The sequence below is a fragment of the Harpia harpyja genome, chromosome 8 (genome assembly GCF_026419915.1).
Source record: "Harpia harpyja isolate bHarHar1 chromosome 8, bHarHar1 primary haplotype, whole genome shotgun sequence".
NCBI lineage: Eukaryota > Metazoa > Chordata > Aves > Accipitriformes > Accipitridae > Harpia > Harpia harpyja.
In genome coordinates this window covers 12778646-12801807 of record NC_068947.1, presented here as the reverse complement: position 1 = coordinate 12801807, position 23162 = coordinate 12778646, and the positions used below count along the sequence as shown (strand labels likewise).

Below are 23162 nucleotides of genomic sequence, written 5' to 3'. Positions count from 1 at the left end.
TTGCTAGTTCAAGATCTTAAGTTAATGGCAGCTCTGCCTGCTCAGCACCCCAAGGGTCAGTTCCTTTATAAATTGATTTGAACATACAAAAGTAAGCCATGAATTAAAAGGCTGACTGGCAACCATGCTTGGGCCTTCATCAGCGTGTTTTTAGTGCCCGTGACTATAACAGCTGAACAAATCAGAACACAAGTTAATAAAAATCTTGTGGCTTCCTTGTAAAGCTGAGAACGCTTCTTTAGAGGCAGAAAACCCAGGCACATCATAATTTGCTGGAGATCACATATGCTCCTTGCTGTAGAGACAGTAACAAAACATTCTCTGTATTTGATGTGATCTAGAAGAAAATTACTGTTTTGGGGCTTTAGGTAGGCTTTGCAGATTGCTTTTAACACGTCTTACTTCATTGAATTATATGCCAAAAACCAGATCAGGGCAACCACTCCTTTCCCAGACGCTGAACTTTACAGCCCGTGCAAAATAATAGCGCTGCTTAGTGATCCAGCTTTGAGAATTTTTTTTCCAAGAGACAAATACTGTGCTTTTTCACAACTGCTTTCTTGGAAATTTCTGAACTATTTTTGCTAACATTCTTCCTCTGTAATGATAATAAAAAGCCCTGCTTTCAGGAACTTAATCGAGAAGTATTAAACCCAAATTTTACCTGTATCTCATTATCAGCTCTGTTTATGATGGTAGAGAGCCTGAACGAAGTGAAAAAATACAGAATAAAAAAAAAATTAATCACATTCATGTAAGCAGTGAATGACTAACACGGTTGTTGCTGTGGTATTAAGGAAAAGAATGCCTAGTTTTAAATTTTCATTCTCAAGCCTCTGAGAACAAAAAAGGTGTTCTGCATGAGTTCCTCAAGCTCGATCTTGCTCTGCTTCCTGGCAGACACCGTCGTTTTTAGGTGCATTTTTTCCTGCTGTTAGCTGTGCTGCAGGGCACCATCTCCGAGGTCATTATCAAAGGGTTTCTTTGTCAGCCTGACAAGCTGTCTCCTTCTGCCTCCACAAAGCCAAGGGCTAGTCCGGTCCTACCGAAATCCACAAAGGTCCCGTGCCAGAGCCACAGTTAGACATTATTCTGGTTTTACAGACGTGAGTGGACCTGTGCCAGTTTACCTTATCTGATGATCTGGCTCCATGAGAACAAGTCCCTAATGACTCACGTCCACCTCATACCTGGTGTGCACGGGAAGAAGTTGTTTTTCAGGCCGGGTCCCACAAATCCCAGCGAATAATGCCTTGTTTCTCCTAGAGCTTCTTTCTTCCAGGAGGCGCTGAATAAAGTATGTGTTCAATGAAGCTATTTGCTTGACACATGTCACACAATGTCGTAGGACAAGGTGGCAGGGTGAGTCAGAGCGTTCAGTCCTCAGGCACCCTCTATAGGCACTTCTGTGGGACAGCACTCAGCAGCACTTGCTGGGGAGAAAGCAGCTTCAGAATCACGCTGAAAATTAAGCAGAAACAAAACCCTAGTTTTCAAAACCGAATAGATTTACATACAGTTATTTTAGTACAAATAACTAGCATGAAAAATTTATAATTTGGTATCAAAATCAGAAAAAAAGCCTCTTCAAAGTGCTTTCATTCACATGGATATTTTATTTTGCTTGGTACATGCAAACCAGCATCTTGGAGTGCTAATGTAACACTTAAATCTTAACATAAAATCTGACAAAACAACTTCGAAATCCATTGTCACTAACTACTATTGCCTAGTAAATACATGGGTGTTAACAAAGCATCTGTATGCAAACTAATATAAGAATGTAAACTTTAAACTGCATTACTGACAAGAAAATGGAGGTAACTTTTTAGCTTTGCAAAGCCCTTGTGTGAACACAAACACTGTGAATAATAATAAAGTGGACCGGGTACCTAAGCAATAGTAGAATAAAACTCTAGAGTGTCATTAAGCAGCGTAACTGAGGGAAATTATTTTAAAATATGATTTTCAAAAATAGGTCTCCATTAATAAATTATCATCCCATTGTGTCTGCCCCCACAGTTGATTTGGTCTTCCAAAATGTATTTAATAGGCTCACACAAAGTTGTGGCAATTCAGAATTTGCAGGTCATACCCTTGCCCTGCAAGCGTGGTTCTGCAGCTCAAGTACAGATCTATAATGCCATGTTTAAATCTGTCATGTGAAGCCCTGAACGGGCTTTGTGTAAATTAACCTTGGTACCTGCAGTGCAGCTTGCACGAAGGCAGCAACCTCCCAATCAGGCAGGCATGGGGATCTGCCCAAAGGAGTAAGTTGTTGGATATTGGATTAAAGGCTTCTGGTAAGCTAGTGTAAAAGATCTGGAAAAGACTCCTCTGTATTCTGGTTGACTAATACTTTCCATTATAAAGGACTCTTTCTCTGGGAAGCATTAACACCTCTGTTGTTTGTTGCAGGCCTTTGATATTTAGCAGGGGAAATCCCAGAGGCTACAGTGGTACCTATTCATTGCCCAGAGAAACGTGAGTCAGTTTTACCCATATTGTAAAGTATTAAAAATGCTGGGTCTCTGATTCACGCACAAAGGCAGATTATAATCAGGCTGCCACCCACATCTGTCTGGCCTGCCCCTACTGCACAGATGGCTCAACTGCTCTTGAAACATCAGCTGAATTGCCACAAATTACAGCCCAGCATATTTAATAATACTAAAACCTGAGCACAAAGATCTCAGCTGCCTGCAAAGCAGGAACTTTCAAGGCAGGAACTAACAAGGTGGACAGCTATGGAAGGAGATTTTTACAGCCATGACTTTTAATCTGCCTATAGTTGTGACAGGGGTCTTAAATTCCTTTTGTCTCTCTGGCCAAGATTGCTAAACATCATAGACAACCTGGTCTAGGCTGTTAGGCTGAAGCAGCAGTGAGCACTGCTGTCTGAGCACAGGTGCACAGTCAGGCATTACTTAGAGCTCCCTCCAGCAAGCCCTGCTCCTATTCATAATGCATCTGCAGCAAAATGGCACAGACCTTTCAGTGGGCTCGCTCTCTCCATGCTCTTTGTGACAGCAAATGCAGGAAGCAGAAGGAACAGTTCATGTAAGAGCGTAACAGGTCCTATGCTGATACCACCTCCTCGCCTGCTCCTGCCGGCCTTCGTGAGGGCCCCAGGCAGAGCACTGTGCTCTTCCAGCTGTGGGGATGAGAGGGAACAAGTCCTTCCTTCCCCTGGCCCAGCACAGCTTCATAGTCCTCGCATGCAGCGGTCAGCAGTTAGATGATGAGGGGCCAGTTCAGGGGAGTCAGTTTTCTACAGAAGATGCACAGTGTAAATCCTCCCAAATAGAAGTGCCCCAGCATCCTTGGAGTTACATGACAAGCTCACTTCAATTTCAGATGACCTGTTTTTTGTTCAAACTATTCTCAGTCTGTCTGATACTTCATTCCGGTTGGCTGGGGACTCACCTGCGTGCAGGCTGATTGCTTGTCCTGGGCTCTCAGCATCAGTTTGTCTACATAAAGGAATGAACATTCAGTAAGCAATGCAGCTCTGTGTATGCGCTGGAAGCTGCTTTCAAAGTGGCACAGCAAGCCCTTCTCAGAGAATACCTCTGGGTCCTCAAGGGACACTGGCTTGTAGTAGCTAACACAGGGTAAGTTAGTCTTCTAGCTGACTGAATACTACCTTCTCCTGTGTGTAAGCCTTACATACTTTAGTTGGAGGGCTCCTTCAGTTCTTGTTTCAAAAAATGTTTCAAACATTGTAATTAATTTTTACTGTGATGAAAGATGCCGGTCTTTTTGTCTATGCCCTTTACACAAGAATCAACTGAATGTCTTTGCCAAGCGTTTTTCCTAACAGGTCAGAATTACTATGGCTATGTGGAATTATTTATAAAAATACAGTTAGGTACGTTTAGCTATGCTGCCAATATCATTCTTACTTTCTCATCATTGTACCGGCAGCACCCAACAAATAACTATAAAATTTCCATTATACCAAATGGTATATAAATCCTAAAGTCAGCTCTACGAACATCTTGAACTGTTTTATTTACACCTAACCTTTTTTTATTTAAACGTATTCATTTAACAATACATTGTAGCTTAAAAGTCCATTATAATAATAAAGTCTCTCTAATAACTCTTGAAATAATTTTAAAGTCACTAAGTAAAGCTAAGTAAAGTGCCAAAATTGTAGATTTTTTATATACATCTCACAAGCTGTTATTTGATTTCTAATAAATAACATAGTGTGCTAATAAAAAATGGGATGTTTTACCTACCGATTCAAAGTGTTTGTCTCATGCATTGGCTCAACACTTTCCCCGTGGGCTATATTTTTTTAATAAATAAATAAATACACACGCACACACATATATATGCTATATGAATACAAAGAACTTAGAAGTTTCTTCTCCAAAAGACTAAAAATGAAAGTATTATGTGTGTATAGTATTGTGTGTATCTTGCATATATTCTCTAAGCACATTAGAATAATTTAACATGAAAGCTGAGAAAACACAGTATTATATATAAGATTTGACAAGGATAAAAGTGAAGACTTTAAAACATATTTTGTTTAAAAAAACCAAACCTCTTCTGAAGAGTATAGTTTTCACAGTAAAAATCCACAAAAAGGCTGTTTTTTAGAAAGCTATCTGAATTCCCAAGCCCAGTTCCATTTCTAAGAGTTTTTCCCTCAAATTCATTGGTGTTGCTTCCGCAACTTTAGTGGAAGTACAACAGTTTGAAGTTCAGAATACACAGGCTCTGGCATAGAAGTCTCTCTTTCTACCAGAACATTTTCTCCAGTAGCTTGTGACCACGGCTGAAGCTGTGTGAAAAGTACTTCTACTGTTGAAGTGTCTCTTTCGCAAGAGTCCCCTCCTCCTCTTCCAAAACTATTTTGACTTGGTGAAGACTTATTTGTTACGATCTTGTTATTAACAGCCTGACCTAAACCCATGACAGCGTTATATACTGCTATGTTCAAACTCATATGACCCTCACCATCTTCTTTGTATCTAAGGAAATAAAATTGAAAATACAAGTTTTAAACATAGCATTTACAGCAGAAAATAAGAATAACATCTAATTAGGTTGCCAAACCTGAGAATGTCAGCAATTAAAAGATGAATTAGATTGCTATTTATAAGGTGGCACTCAAACAAGACACTCTATGTGAAGGAACACCTGCAAGACGGTTCCAATAAGTAGTTTTTATCAAATATACATCGTGTAACAGAAAATAAAAGATAGCTATTCATAATTATATTTTATTTGCTGGATTTTCTTGTCCCAAAATAGAGAGTATGGCTTGTTTATACTACAGAAGCTGTTGATATATTTATGTATTCTCTTTGGTCGATACAACTTGCAGGGTGAAAAAATTTCTTTCAACAATCTAGGTTACAAGATTTTCACAGTGGTAAAAGCTATAAAAGCAAAAGAGCTTTTTATTTCCTTGGTTTAACCATCTTTACACTAGGTTTTCCATCATGATAGTGAAACCTAGGTAGTAAATTGTTTCATGGTCAAAATGTTTAAAATGGAACACAACTTAAGATAGTGTTTAATTAAATATCTGGATCTCTTAAACAAAAAGTTAAAAAAAATACTTTATGATCTGAACAAGAATCAACTGGTAACATACCTGAAACGAGAATGACTGCTGAGTTTATGAGCTTTTCGAAGATGTAGCGTCAATGTATAACTCCAGGAGAAACATTTCTGACAGATGTGGCATTTATACTTCAGAATGCTTTTACTCTTAGGAAGAAAGACTGTTAGAGTCATTGAAGACTTGCACGTATATATGACAAAAATTACTCCTTTGTTGAAAAGGGGAAAACCGCACTAACTAGCTGAAAACCTTTTGAAGTTGACTTCCTAAAACATTTAAAATTTGTGTGTTTTAGAACTTGTCTGATTAAGGAACCCTAGTGAACATGGAAATTCTCTGCATTGGCCATCAGTACTGCAGATATCTCCAACAGCAGTGTGACACACAGCTTCCACTAAAATATATTCATTTTAAAACATAGCAGTGATCATAACTCAGAAAGTTGAAGAAACAGGCAACAAGCATGCATAAACTATAGCAGCCAAAACTGTATTTTAATGTTGTGGCCAGGCTCACCCAATTAAAAGTGATATAAGCTTTATAGACTTTATAGTTTCCCTATTTTCAGGTAACATATTAGTTCTAAGGATGGAGTACCAATATAAGGAGAAAGATGACATTGGATTTTAATCCCCGAAATACTCTGCTGTTGAGATTAGGACTGGCATTTTTTTTTTTTTTTTTTTAAAAAGGGAAGGTGGGGGAGGGGGTTGGCCAGAGTTCAAGACTGTGAGTATGCAACTGCATGCACCTAAAGTAAGTACTCAAAATCTATAGGTAAGGATGAGTCAGGTATTTGCATAATCCTTGCAAGAGTCCTAGAAATGTGTGCAAATAAATACTTGATTTGATGCAAAAATGAAACATTTCATTAATTCAGAAGAAACTAAAAGCACATAAATTTGAAACTTTAGTCTCATTTATAGCAATACATTTTCTTCTGCTATTTAATATACTCACCACATGCACTCTCTTGTAATGCTGTCTCAAATTTCGTAAAGTCCATGAAGTAAAACCACATCCTTCAACATCACAGCTGTAGGCATCTGAATCATTGTGTGTTTCAACATGTTTATGCAGATCATACGCATTCTTAAAACTGAAAACAAAGTAAAACAAATAACAGATATAATAGTACAGAGGAGTAGTCTTGTGGTTAATGTTTAGGACTGGGAGGTAGTAATTTTTGGCTCTGACAATGACAAGTGAAAGCGGAATATGTGTAAATTACTTCTCTACCTCAGTTTTTCCACCTGTGAAAAGGGGATAGTACAGACATCTCTTTGATGTGCTCTGGATTTCATTTTCCATTCCCTCTTTCTTCCCACACATCCACACCATGCCCAAATCTAGGTAATTTTTCCACAACCACGTTGTAAGGCATCACCCTCTCTGTTCACACAGACAAAATTCTTGTCCATTATCAATCAGTCACTTCATCCTCTCTGGTCTGGAAATTCAGATTTCCTTCTGTCCACCCACAGTGTGAACACAGAATTACTTAAATATTTGTTCATTTTATCCCACTTCCAGCATAAAAAGGCTAGACCTCTCATCTTCTCTGGCAAAGTTAAACACAATTTGCCAATGCTTATATATGCAACTTGGTCTATCACATCACAATGCCACTTTTTTTTTTTTAAATTTCACTACTGTGTGGCATCATATGGTGAAAGCAGAAAAGAAACCACCACAGAAAGATGAAAGCGCAAGACAGCACAAGGTATAGTAAGCCTGTGGCAGAAAAGTCACTCAAAGGAGAAGACTCTGTCTCTCCCAGCAAGCAGCCAGCAATCATTTAGAATGGCAAAACCCACAGTTTAAGGCGCTACTGCTACACATCTCAACTTGTCATGATGACCATTTTGTAGTATGCAGTCTTGCCAAGAAAATTCACCTTTTAACTCATCAGTCCTACCTGCACCAGAAGTTCACGAACTACAATGTCTCAGCAGCTGAAGTCAGATGAACAGCAGATGAAGCTGTTAGATTTCTTCATTGAACAGCTGATTATTTTAGTGGTTGAAAACTTTTCTTTCTTTACTAACTCCTATGTAGAACACTAACTTCGTTCTACAGTTCTGCTCACATAGCTATGAGCCTCAAATTTTCTTACCCGCTGTCACAGAGGTGACAATGGAAAGGACGTTCATCACAGTGTCGGAATCTGATGTGTGCTTTCAGTGAGGAGACACTTGTGCATACCATATCACAAAGGGCACATGTAACATGGTTAACTAGAAAAGATAGTAGAAAGAAAGATACTTTCAGTTCTATACTACAGCTTCACCAGGACATTGTCTGCTATGATATATGACAAAAAAATGTATTAAAATATCATATCAAAATTAACAGATTATAATACATTTGGGAATAAAATGTACAGAGAAAAAAAATGAGATAAAAATGGAATGCAGATGCAATAAAGAGGGTAGTGAAATAATGGTCAATCTTACAATGTTTCAAGTTACTTTCAAAAAATAGAAGGTAAGGGAAAAAGATGTAAAGGATCACGTTTCACTCTCTAGGCTCTAACAAAAAAGATGATTATCGTTTTGCCCTTGGCACTTTGGGAGGATTTCTAGAAGGTGGATGCTGTCTGGAGGCCTTCTGACAGACAAGCACTGGCAAATCTACTTCTAGTGTTTAAGGCATTACCACTCTTAAAAAGGTGGCAGAAAGAGTATGTGTCTGTCCTCCGCCTCCCCATTTCACATTCAGATATATTTGCTTAAGGCATAATAATGCTAGGTGCTTGCTAAGCTGCCAGACTATGAACTGCAATGGCTGAGACACAAGTTTGCTCTGACGACTCTGGAACTGCGGAGAACCTCTGGCAGATTGGCAGGCAGGACTACAACATCTTAAGCTGAACAAATGCTTGCTTTGCTACATATAAATCAGCAACATGATGAATGCAGTAGGAAGAGTCTCAATAAAGAAGTTTTGGATTTAGAGTAAATGTTATATTTAGGACTTTGAAACAACACATTATCTTATAATCAGCCCAGTGCTTTATAGGTGGCCAAAGAAAAACACGCAGTTGAAGTGCTCATGTTTTCTCAAAAAAGGAAGTAAATATAATGCACTGTAACTATTCTGGAATCACTCCCTGCATAGGCACTTTTCCTCATAGTTTGTCTTAAATCAGGAAAAATGATTTTTTTTTTCCTCCCTAAAATAAATAGTTTCGTGTGGAAAACTAGTCTGGAATAACTTAATCTGTAAAACTGCATCAGTGAAGGTCAGCAGTCTCTTGAAATGGGAGCATCCAACAGTTTACTTAGTTGTCTGGCATGTAAGTAGGTCCATGTAGTGAGTGATTTCAGAGTACCTACAGCATTTGCATTCACATCACAGCTTATTCCAGAATAATTTCTTAGAGGTAGGCAAGCTCTTTAAAAGAAAATTTCAGTATTTATCTATACCAGCAAGCTATTATGAAATATGCTGGGGTAAGAATCTCAAAATGTCATGTCTGCACTGGCAGTCTCCACTAACATGTAGACATGTATGCTGCCAGAATTTTTAAGGAAAGCTGAATCACGAATCGGGAAAGTAACCGGCTCTGATATCTGAATGGCTTTAGGTTGTGCCTAAACAGTCGGACCCAGGAATGCCTCCCAGCTGCTTCAGCCAAGTTCACATTGCAGCTGGCTTGCTGTGGCTTACTGGGACATGACACAGGTTCACATCATCCTTGTTCCTAGGTCCAGCCACCTTGTGATTTTCCCTGGCTATGCAAGCAGAACACAGTCTGAATTACCAGGGGACAAGGACAGCCAGGTGCATTGTACAATTCACAAAAGTTTAAGTGCAGCCAGAGTGACCAGAAACAAATATTTCAGTTTGCCATGTGCTTTATTTAATATATCAAATTTATCTTAAGGTGTGTTATGCTTTAATTTTAAAAAAACCCAACAGCATATTTATGCTTCATTAGCTAATAAAAACAAAACCAAAAAAATCATAATTTGCATTTATTTCCAATTTCTATCCAAAATCACCTTGAGACAAAGGAATAAAACTAATCTAGTAAATGAAACTAAAATAATTCTATATTTTCTAATATAAAATATAAAAATTAATATATTTTAGTCAGATGCATGTCAACTGTAAAACCACTTAAATACAGACATGGACAGTCCTGGTAGCTCACAGTAAGCACCAAATCAAATGCATAGTTGTTAAGCATCAATGTGACTCGCAGACAGTGAAAAATCATGTTTCCTTAAGAATGCAGCTAGAAAGTAGAATCTGCCCTGACTGAGCAAGTCTGCACAAAGCTACTTGTATGTTTATACAACCTAAACGACTGGTACCCAGGTCTAGCTACATGGTTCAAATATTCCTATTCCCAAAGCAAAGACCTACCCACCTCTCGGCTTCTGCATTTCCTGTATGTCCAACAGCAATATCACATGTTTCCTTGTGCTTAGATGCTGTAGGATTCTTTCCCAGCAAGTCATAGCTGTTGTAGTATAACTTGTGGGAATAATTTGGGGACCTCAGGGAGATTGTGGTTAGGTCAACGATGGACTACACTATTTGATTGAGGCTGATTATGCACTGCAAGGTGAGCAGAGTTGCAGCCCAAGCTAAAACATAGCTTTGGCTTTAACCATGCCCCTAGTCATGAAAGCAAATAAACAGAGATGCAAGTGAAGAAAAAGCATCTGCACAGAAGCTACTGCAAAATAGAAAAGCCCCTTAAACTTTAAGATCAGAAGGCACGAAGGGAATTTCCATGCTTCAGAGGGACTGGCAATGAAATTCTTACTTTCCAGCATTTATTACACAGTTGTCCTAGTTCCATATATTGATTTTCTTAGCTGATATAATCATACTTATAACTCTGTAGTTTATCAAACCTGTTCTGTACAAGGTGACCTTGAGAAAAGTACATTTTATCTTAAAAAGCTCTGACTTACCATGTCCCCTCATGTGATCTCGTAGCAGCCTTTCATTGGCAAAATGTTTCTGACAGTTCTGGCAAACAAATATTTGTTCTGAATTTAAGTAGAAACTATTTAGTGGCAATACAAATAACTTATGAAAGATTTATTAATTAATAACCTATAGCTGCCAGTTTAATGAATAAGCTAACACAGCATTGAGAGAGTTTCAATATTCTTTTTCATTACCAATACTCTTCAGAAGAAAATTTAGTTTACGCTTAATGAAAAGGATTGTTTATCAGCAAGTTAATTTTATCCTAAACAGAATAACAAGCTATTCAAAACACTAACAGTTTGGAATTTGAGCTCTTCTGTCAATTACCTAGAATGCACCTACTTTCCATCACCAAAACACCCACAATTCCTAAATATATTCCAAGCACTTAAAAACAGAAAAACCAACCACCTCTCCCTTCCTCTTTAGCATGCAGGAAAGCATGCCAACTAATACACAGTTGGTTGAGGTAGGGAGTGTTCTGGTGAGGAAAATACTTACTGGAAAAGCAAAGCTAAAGAGAAAAAAATTGCCTTTTGACCTGAAAGTAGTTAAATGCTCATTGGGATTACTTGCAGAGATTTTGTAATCCAAGTCTGGCTCGTGTGGAGGTTCACTCTTCAATAACCAGAAGTCTTTCCCATTCACGGGCAGTTTCCCAGTGTCAGTGGAATGTTACACGGTGCCACAGGCACCAAGGGAAGAGAGGCAGTGTGATGCCACAGCTGCCAAGCAAATAGCTTTTCTGCTGGATCTAAGGGTGTTCTGTTGCTCACTTTCATTAATCTAATTCATTGGACATGCAAAGTCAAGAGAATTTCTATGCTTTATGAAAACTACTGCCTTCCTGGTGTAAACCCTGCTTTCATGCAATTGACTTATATGAAAAATAGAAATATTTACGAAATTACATGTGCACATTATCACAAAGCACCTTAAATGAAAATTTCTTACAAATATAAACAGAAATAAGAGCATATCCACTTACTATCTTCTGAAACTTGTCTCTTTGCATGATCAAAAAACTTAGTGTTATTGGAGAACATTCCTCCACAAGTAGGACATGCTACAACTTTTTCTTGTGTGTGGGTTCTTAAATGATCCAAGAGCTTATGCTTTCCTTTAAATATGCCTAAACAATCTAAACCAAACAAACAAACAAAGCTGCACATGAGTACTGTACTATTTCTTATGTAGAAACAGAAAAGGCTATTACATACTTATGTCTACTGTTGTATTTTTAGAAACATACAAAAAAGCTTCGGGGGGGTGGGAATCAGACTGGTACTATTACAAACATCGCATGACATTTAACCCCACAAATATTGATGCTAAAGCCAGATTATTTGTCAGTAATCAGAATTCTTCAAGATACGTTGGCCATGTGTGTGTCTCACAAAAATTTCAGTTTTGAATCAGCAGAGAGCATGCTGCTATGCTTTCCACCCTCGCATGTCAAAGTTTTTGACCCCACATGTATGCCCACACAGTAGAATAGCGATAACATTCATTACCATTCCTGTTACCCCCCATCGCAGAATTCCAGCAATCTTCGTGGTCTCTGGATAACCAGGAGAACAAGATGGTGTAGTGAATGCGTCAACTGTACATCTCCAAGAACTCCGCTTCCTGACCTCTTTTTTTTTTTTTTTTTTTTATCTTCACATTTTCTATCTTTACATACACAATCACATGGTGGTTAACCGCAAGCAATCGGCTATCCACCAAACAATCTTTGCATATAAATAGCTATGTCCTCAGATCTCTCAAACTCAGGAACAGTCTGGTACCATAGACACAGTGCAAGTTTTAACAGCACAAGTAGAAAGCTCTGGCTATTGACGTGACAAATAAGGGGAAAAACCCTAGTACGTTAATGTATTGGTGTAAATGGAACTAAAGAAGTACTTTCAGGAGAAAACTTCAGACAGATGTGAAGGAATAGCCTACCCTCTCACATAAGGAGAAGCAGCCACAAGTCTCTCTCATCTACCTAACAAAGATAACAGCTATGCAGAATACTGCCTTTTTAGAAAGGTGAAGTAGCCTGGACCCAGTCAAAGACTCTTAAGAATCAAGAGGACTAAATTAAAATTCAAGAGCAAGAGGTAGGGAAAGATAAAATATTCTTCTGTGGATTACTCTTTTTAAGACTAATCAAGTGAATCAAACTCAACGACAGGTTGGATACCTTTTGGTCTCAGAAATGAATACATAAAATTCATTTAACAAAAAGGATTTTCCTAGTTCATTTAACCAAGTATGTGCATCGTGAGTTCCATTTCTACTATTCACTGGCACATTCTCTCAAGTAGAACAAGAATGTAATAGCCTTGATAACAACCCACATCCACTCCAATGGGTAGAATATAGGCAGCTTCCTGGAAAGGAGTTCTGAGCTCCAGATTAACATACTTAGTAAAGGGACAGAACTCTAGACACCTTATTAAAAGACAAAGGAAATCCTAAAACCTCACCTTGCCTACAATGAGGAAACAGGATCATCAGTGTCTCTTTCACCTCTACTGTGTACAGGGTACTTCTGATCAGGAGGGGCCATAGAAAAAGGACAAGCTCCCATGTCTAGATCAAAAGCTGGAGGACTGGTTATTCTTCTAGTACAACATGAAGATTTCTGTCCCTGTTTAGCCCCACACTCAAAATGGAATATAAATGACATCAGACTGAATCTCTCTCTTACATCCTTCCTTTGTGAACTCTGCCAGGGCCCCAAGTATACCAACAGCTTCTGGTTGCCCTGACCAGCCTATAGCCATCTTTCTCTGTAATCCTCCTCTGCTGCCAGTTCCACCCCACACATTTAAGAGTTTAGTTGTCTGTATTTGAGGTCTGCTCTAATATGGTGATGCTGTTCAAGCTTCAATCAGACTTCTGTGAAAACAGCTAAGTTGTGAGAAAGAGCAGTGAGAAGCCTCATCTGGGGCCTCCACTCACCCTGTGCTCTCTGGCTTGGGAGCTGCGGTTACCTATCCCTTGCACCTCACCGGCCCTGCCTGTGACTTGCTCTCTGGACTTCCTGGCTTGACCTCAGACCTGTCTTGTCACAGTGGACTTGGCCGGTGATCACTGGGCTGTGGCCGAACCTGGCTAGCACCACCAGACCTGCTCTATTCTTCTTGTTCAAGTTCTGTGAGACTGCACCCTGTCAGTGAGGTCCCTGCCTGCCTAACTGTCACCCTTAACTCCCAGTTTGCCTTCCCTTGCAGAGCAGCCCACTCTTGCGGGACCATCACAAATTCAAACCAACTCAGACTGCCAGCTAGTATACTGAGGGTCCCTGGAAAAGACTGATCACCTTCTATCTGTTGTCCCAGTTACATGACAACTGCTTCCTCACAGAGATGAGACCTTACTGGCCTGTCCTTGCTTGTTAATTTTGGGGGTACAAATGAAAAGTTGTCTTTCACTGCCTGGACATTATGATTCTGCATGTCATTTTCAAATGTATACCACCACCCTGTATGTCAAGATCACAGACTACAACAGACCCTTTAAACCCCAGGACCTATTCTTTTGTTCCAAGGCAGGATCAATTACACCTTGGTCTCAAAAGAGGTCTTCTCAGTTCCCCAGTGACAGACAACCTCCATAATTTCAACAGGCAACTGCTACAGTATTTTAAAATACCCTATTAAAATGGCTTTCCTAACTTATAACATGCACCTCTCTTGTTACAACTGAAGCTCATTACTTCTCATCCTTTCTAGCACAGACATGGAGAACAGATGATTTCACTGTTCCTAACAGCAGGGCATTTATTAAACATATCTGAAGACATACCATATTCCTTTTCTTCTGCATTTCCATTTTCCCCATTCTGTTATTCAAGCTATACAGTCAGAGGAGTCCCTTCACCTGTCCTAATGGGCTATATTTTATAAAGTTATGATCACACTGATGTGTGATTTTTGTTCCTCTAAGTACTACAGATTCTACACTATGTCACTGGAGTGAGTTCCCCAGCCAAAAAAAATAGTGCACCTGTCAGCTAATCTCAAGAGGGAAAAGGAACAAAATGTCATCTTGCATCCACCAACAGGATTCTGTCATCATTCCAGTGAAGAGCTAACCCAAAATGTAACTTTAACCCATGAATTGAAAAGACATATCTGAAGTGTTCACCAAGAGGATTCCAAACAAACCTGGACTTTGTTGACGCATTTTACAAGACATAGCCAAATTGATTGATTTAAAGCAAGCACAGAATGATCTGTTCCAGGAACAAAGTTCCACAAATTGTCTCATTATTCTTCAGCAGAAAGTCTTTTCTTCTGGAGAGGTTCTGTGCATACACTTCATAGGTCTGAAGCTGAATGGCATGCACATCAAATGGCAGTCCATAGTTTAGCCCTTACTCAAACAATCAAGGCATCTATTATGAAAGACTGTCAATGGAATGTGGCTTCTACAATAGAGCCAAGGGCAGAACATCAGCTTTGAAGTCATGACAATAATTTTAACTCAAGAGGTAGCTAGCAATATAGAGAATGCATTAAAAATGCTCTTTCTCACCACAGAGTTGAGAAAAACTAGGAGGGCAATAGCTGTGCTTCCCTTGTTTTGAAGGGAACAGATGAGGGAAAGCAAAGAGTAAGCTCACCATGACAGATTATTTTGAGGGACACAACCCTGATCCTGAGTGGTAGAATATAAGTGAAGTCTGTTTGAATGGTATATGAACTATCAACCACAGGCAGAATTATGAGGAAACCCAACCCTGTTCAATACTGGCAATTCTCAACTTATACTAATTGGGAGTTGAGGCTGTTCAACCCCATGGATGATAGGAACTATTCTACTTAAATCATGGTGCCCATAAAATGGAAATGTTTCTGCAACTATTTAAGACAGACGAAAAAATATCTGAAGATCTCTCACAAGTTCCTATGCAACATGTAGCACTAAGTGAATTTTATAAGAAACACTGCAGTGAAATAGTTTTTGAAATGGAATTTTTTTTTTATATGAACTACCTTTCCAGTGACAATAAACAGCTTTCTTCTGATCTGTAACAGTTTCTTCCTCAGTAGCATAGGCATGAATAGCAACATGTTGATAAAACCACACTGGGTTATTGAAGGTAACCTAAAAACAAAATAGAAGCATGAAGAAGACAAGATAGTTTTGGCAGGAAATCAACTGACAGGAACATAGAATTAAGTGTTTTTAGAAACCAAACAGACACCAGTAAATATTGCAGTAACATTTAATTAACTCACCCCAACACAGAGACAATTACATCAACTACAAAAATGTAGAACATTCTGCAGTATCCACCACACAAACCAGGTCCTGAATTTTTACTTACCATCTAGTAGTTGAAAAGTCTGTCTAGACTAATTGAGTGAATGCTACCCATTCTTTCGGGCAGGGATGTGTCTGTTAATGTATTTCTGTTGATTTATTTCTTTGGTATATCTTTACCTTCTCCCCTCCCTTCATTTCTACCTGCTCCTACTCACAAGAAGGCTATGAGGGCAGTGCAGGTAATTCCAACAGAAATGGGAAGGCTGCACAATGATTAAACTGAATTAGGTGTTATGGACACAGCACTCCATGAGTCAGTACTTATGTGACAAGGGGGACTAAACCTTAATTAGCCTCTGCCTCTTTGCCTCCACAAAACTCCACACCTGCAGAGTGAAAGTAGACTGCATATTGCATTTTCTTCAAGTAACACAGGGTGTCATTCAACTGCATACTGTCATCAGTCGCAATTGAAAGTATTCCTCTCAGTTCCCAATAATTTAACCCCTTAACCTCTCTGCTGGGCTGGCACAATTTTGTAAGGCTACACATTGAATTGGGACAAGGAATTGATCTGGCTTTCAACCAAATCAAAACACTGGTTAGAGGAAATGGGAAACAGGTGAAACTCCTTAGGCTGGTATTGCCACTACCAATACTGTACAGTTGATTCAAATTTAAACACCTTTTTTTTTTTTAAAGAAAAATATATAAGTGAAAAAACCTATTTATTATTATCTGGTTTTAATCATCCTATTCTTAGTAGAGTGGATTAAACTAAGCTGCTAGGCATTCTGCTTGCAGAACAGAGCATTCACACGAGGAGTTAATGCAGGCAAACTGCTGCATTTTAAATTCACACTCCAATGTATTTCACAATAGCTCCCTCAGGGACACAAGCCATTATTTCCTCTGAAGGGCTTGAAACACGATCTGAGAGATCCAAGGTCTTGTGTACATGAAAACATATAGACATATTAAGGTGAATCAACGTACTGAGCTAGACAGTGATCAAAAACCTCTTCACTTCTTAATCAGAGTAACCATATGGGGGTTAAACTCATTTTCATTTGTTAACACCATCTCGTTAAGTGTTTTGCCAGAACTTTCTTGAATATTTCTTTATATGTAAATGGGAAAGAAGTTTTGGGGGCTGTTGCCCGAGTCAGAAGCTTTACCTTTGGGGAAACGGAATCTGACATAGTAGGAGGCATCACAAGTGTCGGGGGAAGCTGTATGGGTGATTTTCAAAAACAATTATATTCATAACTGTGGGAACATATTTGCAGGAGGGTGGGAAAGGTAAGTAGTTTTACCTGCCCTCAAATTTCTCCTCTTTTGCAGTGTGCCCTACCCCACCTCCTGGGTCTAGTCTAGCCTGCCTACTAAGTTGGGAAACATTCTTTTAATTAATAAAATTCACAACATAGTTTGAACTTGAAAAAACATGTATAAAAAGATTTAGCAAAATGCTATGGACTAAAGGATTCCATCAACCAAAACTGCCCACTTACATAAATGAAAAATGGAACATGAAATCAATTAACGGGAAGATTTGTCTTCTGGTTTTTAAGCATGTTTTTCAAAAGACTGTGCTTACTGACAGATGCAGCAAAATCAAATTCTGAGGGCTTTGAAGTTTTTCTGAACCTCTTCATTTTTAAAATAAATAGACCAATCATGGCAGTATGTGAGTAAAGACTGATTGGTATATATTAAAAAGCATTAATAACAAAAATAACTACTGTAAGAAATATGATTCCTACAAGCTATGAGACATAATGGCAATAAGATTTGTTTGTAACAATAGGTTGTAATCAAACTATGCAAACAATCCAAAAGTTATCGTAAATAATGCACTGTATTATATGTTTAGGCTTAGAGTTTTAAAAAGAAGAGAATGGGATACTTGCATGTGTAATCCACTAGTAAATAAAAGCCTTTATTTACAGAGATAGAGTTTCTCACAGGTTAACTTAACAACAGAATTACCTCTCTCTATAAACTTCACTCTCAGATTTTTATGTCATTCCTTATTTCATGTAAAGGAAAATCAATGAAAAGAGAGGTATCAAAGCATTATGTGAGTATAGATATTCTAAATTCAGAGCCAAAAGAGCAAATGGATATTTCTAGACATTCTGTTCAGTTATAACATACAGATGAGGAGGCACTCACCTTTCACATATGCTATGGCACAAACAATCTCTAAGCTGAAATGTTAAGAGAAAAACAGAACTAACTTCAGACCTAGTAAGGAGAAGGTTAGCAAAGCAAAGCATGGACTATAACCACCATCAGAAAACAAAAGTAATTTCACTCCATCACTGCAGTATATTGTTGAATTAGAATCAGTGTGATGTTTGAGTCAATGTGAGGGATACAATACCTATGTAAAGCATCACCAGTCTGACATTCCCCTGCAGGGAAATATTTTCATCCTCATTAGTGTTTGTTTATAACCTCAGAAAGCATAGTTTATGTCATTAATTTTATCACAACTTTGATATGAAAAAGTCATAGATAATAGAGAAATAGGATTTAAGAATGATAACCCATGAAACATTGAAAGGCCTAGAAAGACATAAGGAAAAAAAGGATCAAAGGCCTTTGAAAAACATTAAAGTTTTTGTTTCGATTTGTAGTTCAACATTACTAAACCTACATCAGATTTGCCCATATGAGGTTTGCAAAATTGTTTAGTTTTACAGTTTTTCCGATTTCCACAGTACGACTCATTTCAGTTGTTTCTTCTTTGCCAATATTTTGGTTTCAGTTATATTACTTAACTCAAATGAAACAAAAAAACTCATACAACATGACAAAATTAATGTAGACCAGATAGACAATTTTTCTGCACTACTTCTTTCTCTAAAAACTATCTTGCTCAACAGTTACACAAAAGGAGATGGTAAGAAAACATCATCTCCAAGGCATCACACTTGGAGGCAAAGGTAATGCTCACTAGCCATAAATAACAGCTGAGGTTGTAAGGCCAACAGAGACAGAGAAAGTGCTTCCCTATAATGTCATATCAATATGAAGCCACTTTTGATCAGGAATGAACACGTCCAAGAGGCAGAAAAAAATTTATATAAGCAGCACTATTTATGTTAACATTGTGAAAACAGATAGCAACTGCTAATCATCTTGGTTTACTTGATATAGAAATAGCACAGTCAAAATGAAATGGATAATGATTTTGTTTAATACAGGACACCAAAAAGTGGTCAAGATACAAACCATTTTTAGTTGAAACGAATCTTGGCCACATTTGAACATCAGACTTATACGAACAGTCTGTTGCAAATGTCTGATTTCTGTGCCAGTAAAAAAAACCAAAAACCAAACCAAAACAAAACCAAAAAACCCACTACATTTCCAACTGACCAAGGAAACATCAGATATTCCGTTGCACCTTTCTTCAGACAAACAATAAATACTCTGGACCTGTCTACAAACTACCAAGTTCATTAATTTATTATTAAACTGGCTATATTAAAGTTTTGCATATATGCTCTTAAAACACAAGAGAAGTTGCATCTTAGTCAAAAAGATCATTTCAGTCACCACGAAGAGAAAGAAAATTTTAATTCAAGGTCACAGATGTTATGCAAATACGTTGGTTACATTTTCGTGAATGCTACCATAATAATTATCATGTATTGCTTACAAAGATAATGGGAAACATTGTTCAGAGGTAAGACTGAGCAAAAATTCCCAATAGTGAGTCAAATCCAAAGGATGTCAAGGTAAAGTTAGGAAAGGAAAAAAACCAGCAACATCTCAACATATTTCACTTACATTGCAATTCTCCCAATGGCAAACAAACTCCTCTGAAGTCTTTGGTAACTGCTGCCAACTACGACTGTTCTGCAAACACACTGGCAAATCGTGGTGCAATGCCTGTAACTGAGAGCCTATGAATTTCAGTTTGGTGTGGTAACCATGAAAATTGACATGTGTTATCAGCTCTCTGGGATCTTTTGCTCCAAATTCACAACTTCTCCACCAACACCGGTACTGCTCTAAACACAAGAAAAAAAGTAACATATTACAGAACACTGCATGAAATCTGCAGCTGTGTGCCACAACAGTGAGAATGCCAACAGTACTTTTATTTGCAATAACTTTCTGTAAGTAACCTTAATCTGTAAGTAACCTTAGCAGAGAAGCTGGTAATTGCTATCCACTCATAATGCATTAGATAAAACTTGCAAATCTCAGTGGCAAACAGATTTACCACTGTCTCACAACTGCAGCAATACTAGAGTGCTTTGTACCTTAAAATACAACTTTTTGCAGAAAGACACTTCATAGATTCAATAGGAAAAATTTGTAAAAATAAGTATTTTCTTAGGTATACACTACGACACTCTTCAGCTTAGGTCACAGAGACATTGTTAATGTTGGTCCAATTCTACTTTTTTCACCTTTAATTAAAACTCATTCACCTTTAATTAAAATGTCTACACCTGTAATTACACTTGATTACAGTGTTAAGAATAAAGAGTAGGATATACAAGAGCCAAAATAGCTATATTAAAAAGTCTAGTATATTACTGCTATTACATCCACAGAGACCGCCTATAATTTTCTGCAGAATCAGATTTTTTTGGTTTTGTTCTAAACACATTTAATACTGCTGAAAAGATGTAAAATACAATACCCGTCATAAAATAACACCAGTGTAGATATCCAAATAAGGTAAATATCATACAAACAATAAAAGTTTCCATTTTTCTATAAAGATTCATACAAGTGCTACTTTAAACTTAGAATTCTTCAGCAGCAGGCCAGTTCCCTGAAGGAGGAGAACTGTACCATTCAAAAACAATTTGCTAAAATCTGTTTTAGAAAATTGCACCTGCTCAGGCCCTAATCTTAGAAAAAAAAATCCTCAGCGGAAGTTCTCATGACATCACCTCTCCAGTCTCTTTCCATACTAGTAATAGCTATCAATACAAACAAAAAAACAGGACAATCAGATACGAAGCAAAATGCAGGTATAATTGTCTAAGGGCTTCACGCAGGTGGGCCTTAGAAAAGCTAAGGTGCAGGTGAACATAAGTCAGTATTATTTTCTAGACTAGTAATCATCTTCCAAACTGCAATGTAATCTGTGTGACAGATGAGACATAAATGACCTGCTGTTTCCAGGGGATGGTGTATGTACTCTTCCAGGTGTTCTGCAATATGATTACAAAATTCCTCCATGCATTTCCCTACAAAGCAGCATTCTTTCCATTCACATGGTAATATCAATTCAGCGTTCTTAAATTTACCTCCAGGGACCATTGCCTAAAATTTTTAGAAGTACAGAGAAGTTGTAGTTATCATATTACATTTCTGTAAGTTTCTCTTGTACAAACAGCAGTTAAGATTACAGGCTCCTAGATGACACAAATGCTTTGGGGGGGGGGGGAAGTGTGTGTGTGTGTTCTTTTTTTTTTTTTAATTACTGGATACATTTTAAGAATCTAAAGCCATATTTTACAAACATTTACACCTTGCCTAAAGCCACAAGTTGTAACATTTTCATTACAACCATACAGTAAGAGTCCTACGATCACCATTCCAAACATCTGCTGAGGATGCCTTTATTGTAATTTAATTCCACAGCAGTACTGTAAAACTCTTTCCGCACAGAAAGCCGAAGTAACCATTACCAAGAGTGCAATTTCACGCTCACTTTAGCCTGACATCAGTGCGGGCTCCCACTGAACAGGGCTGGTTCCATCCACCCCTTCTTGTTCTTCTCAAGATCCAGCTCTGGAATTGGCACAGCCAGCCACTAAACTGATGAGAAAACGGATCCAACTGAAAGCTAATTCTTGGGGGGAACGCATGTTTGTATCAGTATAAAGGAAGCAACAGGAATACAAACCAAGGAGAAATAGTTCCACTGTTTTTTCATGACTCTGAACAGATACAACAATAGCAAACTTTATTAAAAACTACTGGCCTGTTCTCAGTGGTTTTCCATCCCCCTATTCTTCCTTGAGTTACTAGCTTCAAAGATCTGCCGGTTCAGCTGCTCAGAGGACCACTCCCTAACTTGTATTATTCCCAGCAATCTGGATTAGTTTTAAGAGTTTAAATAGCCTCCAAGCAGATCAGCTGATGGATTTCAGTCAGCAGCAGACTTTGGAAGGAGGATGGTAACAAGCAGCTGGGAGGAGGTTCTTCATTTTCTCATCAACACGTACAGACCTGGAAGACAAACTCTGTCCAATAGCCTAAAGCATCAATATAAAAGTCTGCCTGTGTCTTCCCTGACGCTGTTGTTGATTCTAGTGATTAAAAAAGTCAGGCACTGACATAATACTGGGTTAAAAAAAAATAGCATACAAGTGGAAAAGCATGCAGGAATCAGTATGCCAACTCAATGGTGTTAAGCAGACACTACCAACATAACTGGCAGTATCTTTGTACTTCCCGCTACTAAAAATACCAATTTGGAAGCATTCCTCCACCAGCAAGTTAATTAGCAGAAAGCTGCTGAGAGAACCGATCCTCTCAGATTGCAAGTAGGACTCTTCTCACATTGTAACAGTTTAATCTAAGCTGCTACAACCAAGCCTTTTATTTCACCAATGCCCCATTTTACTGACCTGAAGCAGGAAACGCTGGCATCCCTAAAGACCGACTGAAAGGTAAGATAACTACCGTTTATGCTACACATTAAATAATGCATTGTCAAGTACTTTATTAAAGTTATTCCAGACACAGTATTAATACCACTGGAACAAAATATTTCAAGTTATAATTATCCTAATTGGCCAATGCCGGTATCCACAATATCCTAACAAGCAGACTAGACTAGAGGCAAAAACGACCAGAGGGCAAACTCTGGGACCGACCTTGAAATCCTCCGGACCATAACGACAGGGACCCTCCGCGCCTTCCCCCTTCCCCGGGCCGCCTCCGCACCCCGCCTCAGCCGCCCACAGCCTTCCCCCCCGTCGTCTCTACCCCCCCCCCCCCCCTCAGCCGCCCTTAGCTGCTTGCGGGCGTGGAAGCGAGCCCGGCCGGGCCGAGGGGCTCTCCACACACCCGACCAACGGCGCTAACCGGCCCCGGCGGCGGCGGAGGGGGACGCCGCAGGGCGAGACAGGTACGAACGGGCACCGGCGCCAGCCGCAGGCGTGCGCATGCGCAGAGGCCGTAGCCAAGGCGGGGAGCGGCTCGGGCTCTCGCCTCACCTCACGGCCGGGCCGGGCCGGGCGCGCTCGGGGCGCCGCCGTCCTTCTCCTCCGAGCGAAGGCGTGAGCGGTGGCCGAGCCGGGACTTCGGCGCCGCGTTTCCACAGCGCTCCCCTTCCGCGGGTGGAGCCGTGGGCTGCCCCCGCGGT

At 39.0% G+C, this 23162-nt stretch overlaps 1 protein-coding gene across 4 annotated transcripts; it reads right to left on the bottom strand.

The window, feature by feature from the left end:
• Positions 1-1593: 1593 nt before the first annotated feature.
• On the bottom strand, positions 1594-22741 carry LOC128145154 (histone H4 transcription factor-like). 4 transcript variants are annotated; one of them, XM_052794866.1, is made up of 11 exons: positions 22672-22717; positions 22423-22457; positions 21478-22021; positions 20956-21109; positions 19613-19836; positions 15535-15646; positions 11529-11681; positions 7704-7824; positions 6548-6686; positions 5618-5733; positions 1594-4988 (listed from the first exon to the last, which is right to left on the bottom strand). In XM_052794866.1, the coding sequence occupies exons 4-11, from the start codon at positions 21104-21106 to the stop codon at positions 4670-4672; spliced, it is 1335 nt and encodes a 444-aa protein (XP_052650826.1). In that variant the 5' UTR covers positions 21107-21109; positions 21478-22021; positions 22423-22457; positions 22672-22717; the 3' UTR covers positions 1594-4669. The 4 variants fall into 4 exon arrangements, with proteins under 4 accessions (XP_052650826.1, XP_052650825.1, XP_052650828.1 ...); XM_052794865.1 differs by having other exon boundaries at positions 21478-22741; XM_052794868.1 differs by lacking the exon at positions 11529-11681 and having other exon boundaries at positions 21478-22741.
• Between the last annotated feature and the right edge of the window lie 421 nt (positions 22742-23162).